The 13,910-nt window shown below is 36.0% G+C and overlaps 1 protein-coding gene across 1 annotated transcript in view; it reads left to right on the top strand.

Moving 5' to 3' along the window:
• LOC144452487 (uncharacterized) overlaps positions 1-12,340 on the top strand; it is a 101,510-nt gene extending 89,170 nt beyond the window's left edge. The window contains exons 23-33 of the mRNA XM_078143586.1: positions 217-246; positions 1,089-1,121; positions 1,444-1,512; positions 2,227-2,271; positions 2,582-2,644; positions 3,079-3,150; positions 3,838-3,864; positions 7,427-7,462; positions 8,009-8,095; positions 8,849-8,909; positions 9,439-12,340. Of these exons, the coding sequence (XP_077999712.1) occupies positions 217-246; positions 1,089-1,121; positions 1,444-1,512; positions 2,227-2,271; positions 2,582-2,644; positions 3,079-3,150; positions 3,838-3,864; positions 7,427-7,462; positions 8,009-8,095; positions 8,849-8,908 (522 nt within the window). The 3' untranslated portion in view covers position 8,909; positions 9,439-12,340. The remainder of the gene's footprint in view (positions 1-216; positions 247-1,088; positions 1,122-1,443; positions 1,513-2,226; positions 2,272-2,581; positions 2,645-3,078; positions 3,151-3,837; positions 3,865-7,426; positions 7,463-8,008; positions 8,096-8,848; positions 8,910-9,438) is intronic.
• Positions 12,341-13,910: the final 1,570 nt, after the last annotated feature.

Here is a 13,910-nt window from a genome sequence, read left to right as displayed (position 1 = left end):
AAAAGAAACCCTTGGTACAAAAGCTGTGGATGCTGTGCTATTGACTCGGGACATGTTATCAAAATAAAGCAACAAATCAAACTTGATACTGTGCTATGTGTGTGCTAAGTATAGTACATGGAAGCCAATTCAACAATGTCATATTTCTAGAGGATGACAAGAAATAAAAAAAAACTCACCATCTTCGATCTTGTTTTATTTTTTGTCTTTTTTTAGGGAGAAGGAACAGAAGGTAGTGGTGAACCGGTAAGTTTGGTTTTTAGTCCCCAACAGGCTTTCTTTTTATATTTTGACATTTGACTTTGACCTCCCTATTCAAGGTAACAAATTGGTCAATAAACTATGAAATTTTGTATCTAGAGACAACATTCAAATGTACACTAAAACTGCCACATAATACACCAGTTAGGGAGTCTGTCTTCAGTGAAGGTTTGTCATGAAAAAAGTCAGTATGTGTATCCTTAATGTGTAGTTAGCTGATCTCAGTATAGAACTTTTCAGGAGTTGACTGTCATGAACTTTTCAATAGTTGATTGTCATCTATTATCTATTCTGAATCTCTGAATCATTTATTACATGACTACAATAATGACAGATATAGTTTCACCAAACTATAATAGACAGACACAAACTAAAAATATCATTGTTGAATTACATTACATATATGGGTAATCTGTAAGGTATGCTGTGACTGGGTGCCCTCACAAATTAGTGAAGGCAGAAAGACATGACATATCTTACAATCTAATATATGGAAACCTTAGCAAATAATCAGGTGATTGGGGCTAGTGTTAAAACTGGAAGATGTATAAACGATGGAAGTTTACAAAGATGCACCCTGGAAGATCACAGAAGTGTACAAAAAAATATAACATTGTATGGGTCTCATAAACTGAACTCACCTTTGAAAAATTCATTATCAGAGACATCGCCCTACTGTGGGTGTGATTACATCAACATCCACTTATAGTTTACATCAACATGTCATAATAGTAGTTTTAGTTTGTCATGTCAGTCTTGGCTTGTAAAACTGTAAATCCAGTGTAAAAAAAATAATCCAATGGTTTTTGAATGTCTTTATTCCATAGATACCTGGACCAAGGGGACCACCAGGACCTATGGTGAGTTTGACTTTAGTCATTTAATGCCAATGTTTGATCAAATGCTCTACCTTTTAGCCTCTTTTTAAAAAAACTTAATTTTGAAAGTTTCATGTCTTAACATAAAAAGAATATCAAATCTTTTGACAAGTTCATCATATGAAGTTATTTAGCATAAAATGAAAATAAAATATTTCGTGTGCTAGATTAGCTTGTTTTTGAAATTTGCACAAGCCCTGAAAGGTAGGAAGTCATATTCCTTGATGCAGTGAGGACATGACCAGATGGAAAAGTCAAGTTCTTTAGCCATGGAATAATTTGTGGTGTTTGTTTTATGATACAGGGACCACCTGGTGTAGGTGAGCCAGGACCAAAAGGTGACATAGGTGATTCTGGTCTACCTGGACTTCCTGTGAGTATAGCAGTATATATGTTTATACATTTTTCAAATTTGTGAACAATCAAAATTCTATTGCCATAAACTGTGCAAGATATTTATTTTATGCTTTTTGAAAAAAAGAGAATCTGTACAAGATTTGGAGTAAGTACAGAATTTTCTTACGACCAAGTTTACCTTATACTATTGAATTCATATGTGGTTTCCACTGTACATTTTGCATTTCATATCTGTGTTGTATCTTTGAGCGTACATTTTCTTGACTTTTGTCAAGATGGCACACAGGTAAACAATTATGACAGTAGCTGTTCAACCTTTCTAAACAATATCTCCTCTGAAGAAATGACTTTCACAATTTTAATTGTCTTTTATTTATCTAAGAATTTGGTAATGTACATTGTTTCCAAACGGCAGCTTTAATACCAAGAACTTTTATTGTGAATGGAATTATTTTTTTTTAGGTAGTTAATAGTATACATGCAATGTATGTAAATGATTTTTCAGCAAGAAATAATTCTCCCTACTTCCTACCAAAATGGCTCCACTTTTTTGCAGCCAATGGCCCCGTGTCCTAATTATCAAAACTTAACACTGCATGCTTTAAACGATACCAGCATGTTAGTTGATGTATTGAGCTGTCGTTTCCCCCTCCCATTCAAATAGACAAATAGATGTATTTTCATACCTCTTGCTAACCAAATGATGTGATTCAATAATTGCATACTTTAGGGCCAGAAAGGTGAAAGAGGAGATGCCGGACCTAAGGGATTGACTGTGAGTTCTGCCTTAATTCTTTGTTTACTTGAGTCGCTATGGTGAAATAGTTTGATGAGCCAGCTCAGATAATTGCAAGTTGATGGTTGTTTTTTGAGCCTCGTGATGCATATAACTATATCTATCATCCTGTATAGTAGGATTAGGAACAAGCTTTCATATGGTTTAGTTTAGAGGGAATTGAACAACTTTGATTTTCCAGGAAATTTGTCCCTGAGGTGTAGTTCCCGTTACAAGAATGATTATTCGGAACACATGAAATGTATGTGAGCATTGTACTGATAGGTTACATTGTGTGTTGTTTATATAGGGTACTGCAGGAAAGACAGGTGTTCCAGGAAGGCCAGGTATCAACGGAGAGAGAGGTTTACCTGTAAGTCAACATTGTAGTCGCCATCATTTATCAAAATAACACAAACTGAGTTAATAAGTTTTTTGCACAGATGAAAATATTTGACTGTATAAAACCTTGAAACTACTGTATTGTGGCCAGGATTTTAGCATATCAGCTAATTTACATATGAACATACCCTTTGTTATGTTGATTGATTAATATATTTCTGTTGTTTAGTTGTTTGATCATTGAAACTGAACACAATTATAATTCCTTCTGTAGAAATTCTCTTCTGTCATTGTCAGTACATCTGATAACAAAACAAGGGTTTCTACAACATTTTAATATACATGTACAGTATTATATCACCAAATCATTTCTATTTAAGCTTGATTACCAGTTTTGAGTTCAGTTACAGAATTTTACTCCTTGAATAAACTTGCCATATTTCATTGATGTGTTATCTGTGACAGGGGCTGAAGGGCACAGTTGGTTTTCCCGGAGAAATAGGTTCCTCTGGAGTACCAGGACAAACTGGACCTAAGGTGGGTTTAGTTACATATGTCTTATTTTTATCATCAGTTTTCTGTATGTACTTCCAATGTATTCTAATCTGTTAGTATTGTTTTCACAGGTTTTTGATCACTTCAATTAAAAAAATTACCATATATGTAGAAGAGAATATAAAATGATGTAAGGTCCCAAGTAATAATTAAGTGATAGGTGTTCCATCTGTTCTGAGCCATGCAATGTCGTGTTCTGTGTCTGGGGAATAACCCACAACTTTCAAATTTACGAACAGTACACAACCTTCCAACTTAGAAATAGCACACAACTTTCAAATTTAGGAAAAGGACACATCTTTCAAATTTAGGAATAACCTATAACTTTCAAGCTCAGGAAAAGGAGACAACTTTCAAACTTAGGAATAACCCACAACTTTCAAATTTAGGAATAGCCCACAACTTTCAAACATGTGGATTTAATTCAGTCAACACAACCCCAATATAGACAGATATAAAAACAGATTTTGATTGAAAAAACTTTTTTTTTTTTAATTCTTGGTAATAATTATTCACATTCTTGGCTTGCAATTTTTTGCTCTAGTTTTTTCCAGTAGGTTCAAGTTCAGAATGTCAACTGTTCAATGTCAGTGACAGTTGTCCTAGGGGTGTTGCCAGAAGGACAATTTTCGTAGAACATGCTTTTAACGTTATAAAATTGTTTTTCAGGGAACTGATGGTACCCCAGGTGATCCGGTGAGAGCATATTTAGTAATCATGTTTCTCCTTCCAATCAGCATGCATATCACTTGTCACTTTAACCCCCATTCGTTTGAACATCATTTCAGCACTGTTTGTACATGTGATGTGCATGTGATGACCATGTGATATGCATGTGATGACCATGTGATTGCCGTGTAATCCTATCCTGCATGGGTATGACCAGCAAACTAATGGCTGATGCAGTGATTTTTTTGTGTGTTAACAGTTAGAATTGTTTGTTTATCATTTTGTGTAGTTTTTTTTAGATAAATGTATGCAGTGTTTATGTTAGTTTACTGTTTCTGACAGGAGGAATTTAAAATTCTCCTCATGTCGAAAAACAAACATCAGTCATCCTCATCAATGCACAAGTGCAATGCTTATTACCTGACCACGAGGGCGCTAGAAGATGTTTCTTTTCTCAAGGGCTGTTATGCAGCAATGATTTCATGAGGCGGAAAGCCAAGGGAAATACATGCTACATTACAGCACAAGGAGATAATATGTCTTATAGCGCCCTCATGGTCAGGCAATAAGTGTTTTATAACACTCCACTTTCTCAGGCACTTTACAATTCATCATAAACTCTATTGAGTTCCCACACCAAATTTTTGACAACTAAACATAGATCAATGGCAGATTCCTTTTCAACGTTTATGGACTTACTACCGCGTAAGTTTCTTCACAAATGATGAAAACAAATTTATGGCAGACACATTTTCTGTTTTCCTTGCATCCTTGCCATCAGCAAGTTCTTACAAGTACTAAATTTTTCCTCTGGGACTGCAAAGTCATGCCATTGTAACATAGCAACTCTGAGTCACTTTCAACAGACAGTAAACTCGCCCTTTTCTATGCTAACTAGCATAAACATAACTTACCTAAGGGCTCCTGTGCAAGTACCCTAAGGCCAATACAAAACAACTGACGCTTGGTGTATGCAAATTTGGGTCATTATGGAGAACTAGTTGATGTCATGTGACTTGATCTAAGCCAATCACAGGAAGCGATAATGATTAGCTCCAAAAGAGTTCTGTTGTGAGCAGTTAGTACTAATAGCAATGCATTCCTGTATGAGTCTGCAGCCTGGCCACTTTATTAAATCTGATGAAGTAACTTACAGGAAACATAATATTATTTACGTATCTTTTTATTTTGTAACCTGATCAAATTTCATGAATTGATCATATTTAGAAAATATGTGTACAAGCAATAATACACAAAATTTGTTAAAAATAAGTAAGCCCCATATTCTTGGTTCACTATCGGGTAATTGAATGTGGTACAAAATATCAAAGTAGGAGTATTTGTGCCGATGAGACTTCAGAGTTTGTATTATCAGTTTCTCATTGATTTCATTGATTTTTTGTCATACTGAGTATTCTAACCTTACGTTTGCATTTTTTGTTATTTTATCTAGATGTGATATTTTGTTAACTAATATTTGTTATCATTCATTATCATTGTTTTCAGGCAATATATGTAGACATCATATCATGTTATGTCAAGAATTCATTCATTTCAATGTTTACCTACCTATGTGGTAGTTTTATCACCATGTCCACACTGATATTGTCAATGTTTACCAGCCTAAGTGGTAGATTTACAACCATGTCCACACTGACATTGTCAAACTTCACCTACCTAAGTTGTAGATTTACAACCACGTCCACACTGACATTATCAAACTTCACCTGCCTAATTGGTAGATTTACAACCATGTCCACACTGACATTGTCAAACTTCACCTACCTAAGTGGTAGATTTACAACCATGTCCACACTGACATTATCAAACTTCACCTGCCTAATTGGTAGATTTACAACCATGTCCACACTGACATTGTCAAACTTCACCTGCCTAAGTGGTAGATTTACAACCACGTCCACACTGACATTATCAAACTTCACCTGCCTAATTGGTAGATTTACAACCATGTCCACACTGACATTGTCAAACTTCACCTACCTAAGTGGTAGATTTACAACCATGTCCACACTGACATTATCAAACTTCACCTGCCTAATTGGTAGATTTACAACCATGTCCACACTGACATTGTCAAACTTCACCTGCCTAAGTGGTAGATTTACAACCATGTCCACACTGACATTGTCAAACTTCACCTACCTAAGTTGTAGATTTACAACCATGTCCACACTGACATTGTCAAACTTCACCAGCCTAAGTGGTAGATTTACAACCACGTCCACACTGACATTGTCAAACTTCACCTGCCTAAGTGGTAGATCTGCAACCATGTCCACACTGACATTGTCAAACTTCACCTGCCTAAGTGGTAGATTTACAACCGTGTCCACACTGACATTGTCAAACTTCACCTGCCTAAGTGGTAGATTTACAACCACGTCCACACTGACATTATCAAACTTCACCTGCCAAATTGGTAGATTTACAACCATGTCCACACTGACATTGTCAAACTTCACCTACCTAAGTGGTAGATTTACAACCATGTCCATACTGACATTATCAAACTTCACCTGCCTAATTGGTAGATTTACAACCATGTCCACACTGACATTGTCAAACTTCACCTGCCTAAGTGGTAGATTTACAACCACGTCCACACTGACATTATCAAACTTCACCTGCCTAATTGGTAGATTTACAACCATGTCCACACTGACATTGTCAAACTTCACCTACCTAAGTGGTAGATTTACAACCATGTCCACACTGACATTATCAAACTTCACCTGCCTAATTGGTAGATTTACAACCATGTCCACACTGACATTGTCAAACTTCACCTGCCTAAGTGGTAGATTTACAACCATGTCCACACTGACATTGTCAATCTTCACCTACCTAAGTGGTAGATTTACAACCATGTCCACACTGACATTATCAAACTTCACCTGCCTAATTGGTAGATTTACAACCATGTCCACACTGACATTGTCAATCTTCACCTGCCTAAGTGGTAGATTTACAACCATGTCCACACTGACATTGTCACACTTCACCTGCCTAAGTGGTAGATTTGCAACCATGTCCACACTGACATTGTCAAACTTCACCTGCCTAAGTGGTAGATTTGCAACCATGTCCACACTGACATTGTCAAACTTCACCTACCTAAGTGGTAGATTTGCAACCATGTCCACACTGACATTGTCAAACTTCACCTGCCTAAGTGGTAGATCTACAACCATGTCCGCACTGACATCGTCAAACTTCACCTACCTAATTTGTAGATTTGCAACCATGTCCACACTGACATTGTCAAACTTCACCTACCTAAGTGGTAGATTTGCAACCATGTCCACACTGACATTGTCAAACTTCACCTGCCTAAGTGGTAGATCTACAACCATGTCCGCACTGACATCGTCAAACTTCACCTACCTAATTTGTAGATGTACTACCATATTCACACTGATGTTAAACTCCATGCTATAGTAGATGTACCCCAGTCATCATTAGTTATTCACAGTGCATATTTTGTCGAGGTTGTATATCTGGACACAGTTTGATACATACCTCTGACCATATTATTATTCTGTATTTTTCCCAATTTTACAATTTGCAGGGTCCACCAGGCCAGCCAGGTCTAAAGGGAGACAAGGTAGGTGACAATAGGGTGACTAATTTTTGGAGTAATCATTCCTTTTGAGATGAGAAAATGATTATGTAAAAGTTATTCATAAGTTTTGTTTTGTGTAAATACTTGAACCATTCTCTCTTTTTGTCATGTAATCTGAAAAAGAAAATGCAAAGATCTTCCAAAGTAGCAAGAGTCATTTGAATAAAAAAAATGTCCTTTCGAAAAGTAAAACTAAAGCATGCCCAGATACAAAGGACTGTGGAATATTATTTTACAGTAATACTGAATCATGGGTGAGGGGAAGGATAGCTTTCTTGTAAGGGTGTGGTGACCAAGACTAGAGTAGTTGTAGTTGCAAATAGTGTGACTGATTGTTTACAACATGATTGATTTGTGTTCATCTATTAAATAATGCAATATTTCCCATAATGCACTATTCAAGATGGTTGCTTTGTAAGTTTTATGGTACTAGTGGAAAACGTAAATTTCCCTTCCTTGTTATGGCAGCTGAAATATTTGTTGACTCCTGTACTTTAACACTGTTTTGTTACCTTACTTTATATGTAGGGAGACCAGGGTAGGCGTGGTAAAAAAGGTAACCGTGGCGAGAAGGGCGAACCTGGTGCACCTGGTCTTGATGCACCGTGTCCAATTGTAAGTAACTTTCCAGATCATCTCTCATAATACCTTTTTTCACACGAAACGAAAACAAGGAATTGCATTACCATGGTAACATATATATTGAGATCTGCTGGCCTTTGATTGTATGTGTGATGGGTTTGATTTATTGTGTTTACACAGCTGTTACATTGATGTACTTGTTACACAAATTTCATTCAAACCTAGCACAAATGTGAAGTAGATGTATTCTTTTTACTCAAAGCATAGTAGAGTGTTTAATTTTGAAGGACCAAACATCTCAAAGACTTTTCAATGGATTAATATATAACAAGAACTTCTTAGAGACATTATTAATAAATACTTAATGTTACAATAACAAAATATGTGAATAATATTGATGATCAATGATAACTATACATATTTATGGAGTGCCTTCTACAATGGATGTTGTGATCATAGCACGGTATAATTATTATTTATGACACGGACCTATATAGGCACAATGGTCTTGGGAGCATACACTCCAGTGTAGCCTCTAGGATTAAATCCTTCACATTGCAACCTCTATCCTACCAGGTCCCCAATTATACAGTTGGGTTGATTGGGACACAACCATAGTTTAAATCTTACTCTACCACTCTTGCCATTCAGAAACATACAGTAGCAGCGATCCATACATACAGTACCCTGATCCAGAAACTTACATATTCCTAGCTAGACTTTCTAACCTTTGTGGCTCCACAAAAAAGATGTTAGTTAATAATCTCAGGTTTGTTATTGTTACAGGGTGAAGATGGTCTTCCTCTTGCATACTGTAGTGGGATATATAATATTCCAAATACGTAAGGTAAGTGCAGATTTATAAAGAAATTAAAAAAACGTGAGACATGAAATGATTTCAGTATATGATGATGAAATACAATTACTACAGTGGCAAACAAGGTTTCGGCTTACTATTAAGATAGACCCAAACTACAACCGTTATTGTTCGATGTGGTAGATTTCGATGTGGTAAATTACACAAGTGGGTGATAGCTGTACCTCTGTGGTGCGAATATAATCACCTTGGAATCAAACTAATGTAAGCACTGGAAGTCCCCAAATGTACACTGCGAGATGATGGCAGTCATCAGAGATGCCACCCTTCTGTGAGCATAATTAAACCAACAAGTGTTACAGATTTTTTTTCACAAATTCGTTATCTCCAAATGTTGTGCTATGAATATACAGGACAGAAATCTGTGGCTGTATTTTTGAAAATAGTTGCGTTTGGGGACTGTAGTCGAGAAAATATTGGTTTTATACACATTGGGAAGACACTGACCAGGGATTGAAAGTTAGGCCTTTAAATATTGTTTTTCTTCTATTTCTTGCAGGAAGTGTACAAGTGTAAGAAATACCCCAGTCAACAGCCCAGAAGATTGTATATAGAGATATTGAAATGTCTTGAAGATTATTATATTAATATTATTATTAATATTTTTATTTGTATTTGAAAACATAAAATGTCACAATACTGTTTAAGTACTGTCTAAAGCCTAGCTTAAAAGAAAAAAGATAGAAATGCAGCTGTTACCATGACAACAGAGGTTAGGACTTATTAGCATGTAATGTATGTACATTCAGTCTCTCTGGCACGCTGTATAAATGCAGATATTTTTTCACATTGTCAAGACGTCTACTTTTGCGGTGTGAATTTTTAACCTTATAATATAATGTCGTTCTCTTTTTTAAATCAGTGTATATTGTATTGATAAGTTTTGTATAGGATTACGTGTTTCTAGTTACTTTGTAAATCCCCTCAGTTCAAACTTTTGTACTCTCAAAGTGTACATGTTCTACAGTGGATTGCATTCAAGTGTCTCATTTGACACAACCGGACACTGTTACAATGGGTTACAGTCAAGTGTCTCATTTGACACAACCGGACACTGTTACAATGGATTGCATTCAAGTGTTTCATTTGACACAACCGGACACTGTTACAATGGATTGCATTCAAGTGTCTCATTTGACACAACCGGACACTGTTACAATGGATTGCATTCAAGTGTCTCATTTGTCTCAACCGGACACTGTTACAATGGGTTGCATTCAAGTGTCTCATTTGTCACAACCGGACACTGTTACAATGGATTGCATTCAAGTGTCTCATTTGTCACAACCGGACACTGTTACAATGGGTTACATTGAAGTGTCTCATTTGTCACAACCGGACACTGTTACAATGGGTTGCATTCAAGTGTCCCATTTGACACAACCGGACACTGTTACAATGGGTTGCATTCAAGTGTCCCATTTGACACAACCGGACACTGTTACAATGGGTTACAGTCAAGTGTCTCATTTGACACAACCGGACACTGTTACAATGGATTGCATTCAAGTGTCTCATTTGACACAACCGGACACTGTTACAATGGATTGCATTCAAGTGTCTCATTTGACACAACCGGACACTGTTACAATGGATTGCATTCAAGTGTTTCATTTGACACAACCGGACACTGTTACAATGGGTTGCATTCAAGTGTCCCATTTGACACAACCGGACACTGTTACAATGGGTTGCATTCAAGTGTTTCATTTGACACAACCGGACACTGTTACAATGGGTTACATTGAAGTGTCCATCCCATTTGACACAACCGGACACTGTTACAATGGGTTACATTCAAGTGTCCCATTTGACACATCCAGACACTCTGTGGTAAAATTGCAGTGTTTCAACTCTGCTTCAGTGTAGCTGATACCAAGGAAGTCAATAAAATTTGGTATCAAAGTAAGATCACCACAGGACATCACAATAAGATATCCAGTTAGTACGACATATCACAAATTCAACACTCTCTGTCAATTAAAACTGTGTAGTGTCTGATTGTGTTCTGATGTCACTTATCATCCATTTTATTGAGTTCCCCTGGTGACAAGTACTTTCGTATTATGTTCTTGCAAACAGGACACTTGAAAGCAATCCACAGTATAAACTTGTACAGGAAGACTTCATAGGCTGAAATACAGCCAAGTTTAAAAAAGCATTTAGTTTAATGATTGAATATGTTGTATGTAGCTACATCTAGCAGAATAATATAAACAGAATGTCCTGAAATGGAAATTCATGTGTGTTGGTAAACCATTGTTTTCAAGTTTGTGTTTGGAACAGAAGTTTATTTTGACAGAACGAAAAATGCTGATTAGCGTCGCCATCCAAGTAGTAAATTTCTAAACTGGAAAATGGAAAAAAAGATGGAATAAAATAAACTATAATGGGCAGGGGATAAAAGGACAATGCTCCAGAGGGAGGAATTTGGACTTTACAAACATGTCATCTTTGCATACATTGCAAGTACAGCTGGGTTGTTTGAATTTCATAGTGACTATGTTACAGTATACAACTCTGGTAATCCAACCTTCGGTTTACTAAGATAGATGCAAACTAAATCTATTGTTCTTCAATGTGGTAGATTACACAAGTGGGTGATAGTGGTTCCTCTGTTGTGTGATTCTAATCACCCTGTGATCAAGATAATGTAAACATTGGAAGTCCCAAAACAGTACACTACGTGTTCCCTACTTAGACTATAATTAAACCAACATCCATTCAATAGCTTATCACTGTTGTATCAACATATTGTGACAATAGTTTTAGTTTGTGTCTATCTTAGTAAACCGAATTACCAGAGTAATAGATGTGGGCCATGATTTTTATCTTACACTAATTGAAAAATTGTTTCTTACCACAGTTTGTGTCGATGTTACTGTGACTGGACGTAACTCTTCCTACATGTTTAATCATTCAACTCCAATACTATTTTATATTTGGCAGTAGATTGAACCAATGTCAAAATCACTAAATGCTTGTTAAATGATGACATCTTGTTAACGTAGATTGGTGCACAATAACTCCTAATTGTTTGTAGTTAATAAACACGCACAATGTCACTGCCAGAAATACATTTTGTTCACATCTGAATTTAGGTTCAGAAATGCAATGGGCATGTAAAGTGTCAGTCCACCAGTGTGTGTATGTGTCACAGAGTTCTGTCCATCAGTGTATGTATGTGTCACAGAGTGTGTGTGTGTGTGTGTGTGTGTGTAGAGAGAGTGAGAGACACAGACTCAAAGACTTGATATTCAAATAATGCCAGTGCTAGCAATTTTGAACAATTTCATGTATTATTAACTTAGATGGTATACATATATTTAAAAAACCTGCATCAATATTTCAGACGTTTCTAGGTTATTTTCTCTTGAAAATACACAAACTGTATGATCATACCAAGGGGATGTTAAAATGGACTCTGTATGTATGTATGTATGTATGTATGTACATACATACGTACTTACGTACGTACGTACGTACGTACGTACGTACGTACATGCGTGTGTGAAAGGATATCATCTTTAATATGCCTCATAGATTTCATCATTATACTACTGTGGAAGTCAAGCTATCGGCAAACTAAACCGCTTTAATACTAAAACTATTATTGCATCATGTGCATAATAGCTATCAAAAGATGTTATTTACACTCACAGTAAGGTGGCATTTCTTATCAAGTTTTCTCAAGTGGCTGCACATTCAACCTCATTCAATATTTACACTATCTTGATTACGGGGTGATTATATCCACATAACCAAGGTACTAATAGTCTTAGTTAGTATCTATCGTAGTTTGCCCGTAGCTTGATTTCCATTGCAAAATAACTCATATCCTTGGATACAAAGTCACGGAAGATTAGGTTTCATGTTCACCCTTAACTATAACTTTGTTCCGAAACGGAAATCTACAAGCTATCATTTCAATACGTTAACCTCTCTCTGAAAGTTGCGCTAGCTGTAATTGAAACTGTTATATTTTTAAAACTGTTCTGTTAAATATAATATTGTACAACCCTGATCACTAATAAATCACCTGTGGCTAAACAGACATCTATTTCAGTAGCTGTACACATAAAATGGGATAGTGAATCCAATCAAATTGATTTTTGGGTCCGCACTCAAAAATCAGTGACACAGTGTAATTACAATTTCAACCTGTTGCTTTACTACCTGTGGATAAAACAGACCTCTTATTGACATGAGTGTCTGATTATCGGTATTTTAACAAATTTCAATGAATATATTGTTGGTTGTCTGATCCAAAAAATAATACTGCAGTTATAGCTAGTGCAATGGTCAATTTGAAAACCATGCTATTTCTTGCACATCATGGCAGCTATATTGTATATTTAAAAAAAAGTATTTTTGAAGTAAATTCAAGTCGCTTTGAATCATTGAAGTGATAACCTGTAGTTCCATTTGCAGTGATACCAACGACCAAAATATTCCTGATAGTTTTGATTGTCGTCATTTGTGCTTCGGTGCCTGTAGCACTGTTTTACCCTACTTAAAACTTTCTATGTAGTTTGTGATGTTTTTTGTAAATTAGTTTGAGATTTGTTTCCTCTCTGTTTAGTATGTTTGTTGGTGACTTGTTACCTCATCATTTAGTGTGTTTGTTAGTTACTTGTTACCTCATGTAGTCCATCACTGTTGAAATTGGTGCATCGATTGATGGATTTGATCAAAACTGTCAAGTAATAGTCACTTGATGTAGGTAAAAGTTATAGTTTTTGCAAATATTAAACACTCATTTTTTTCGAAGTTGTTGAATGAAGCAGTGTTTTTACTGTCGGTAGACACCATTGTCATTTTAGTCATGCCAGATAAAGCTGGACGTAGTCGGCAAAGAATATTTTTTCACAAGATAGAAACTAGATTAACAACTTGATGAAATTTGCTAATAAAGCTTATTTTTAAAATGAGATATCTTTATACATATAATACAGGCTAGACGCAGGTTCT

Source organism: Glandiceps talaboti, chromosome 22 (assembly GCF_964340395.1).
Source record: "Glandiceps talaboti chromosome 22, keGlaTala1.1, whole genome shotgun sequence".
In the NCBI taxonomy this organism is placed as follows: Eukaryota; Metazoa; Hemichordata; class Enteropneusta; family Spengelidae; genus Glandiceps; species Glandiceps talaboti.
This window is presented reverse-complemented; position numbering and strand designations above follow the sequence as displayed.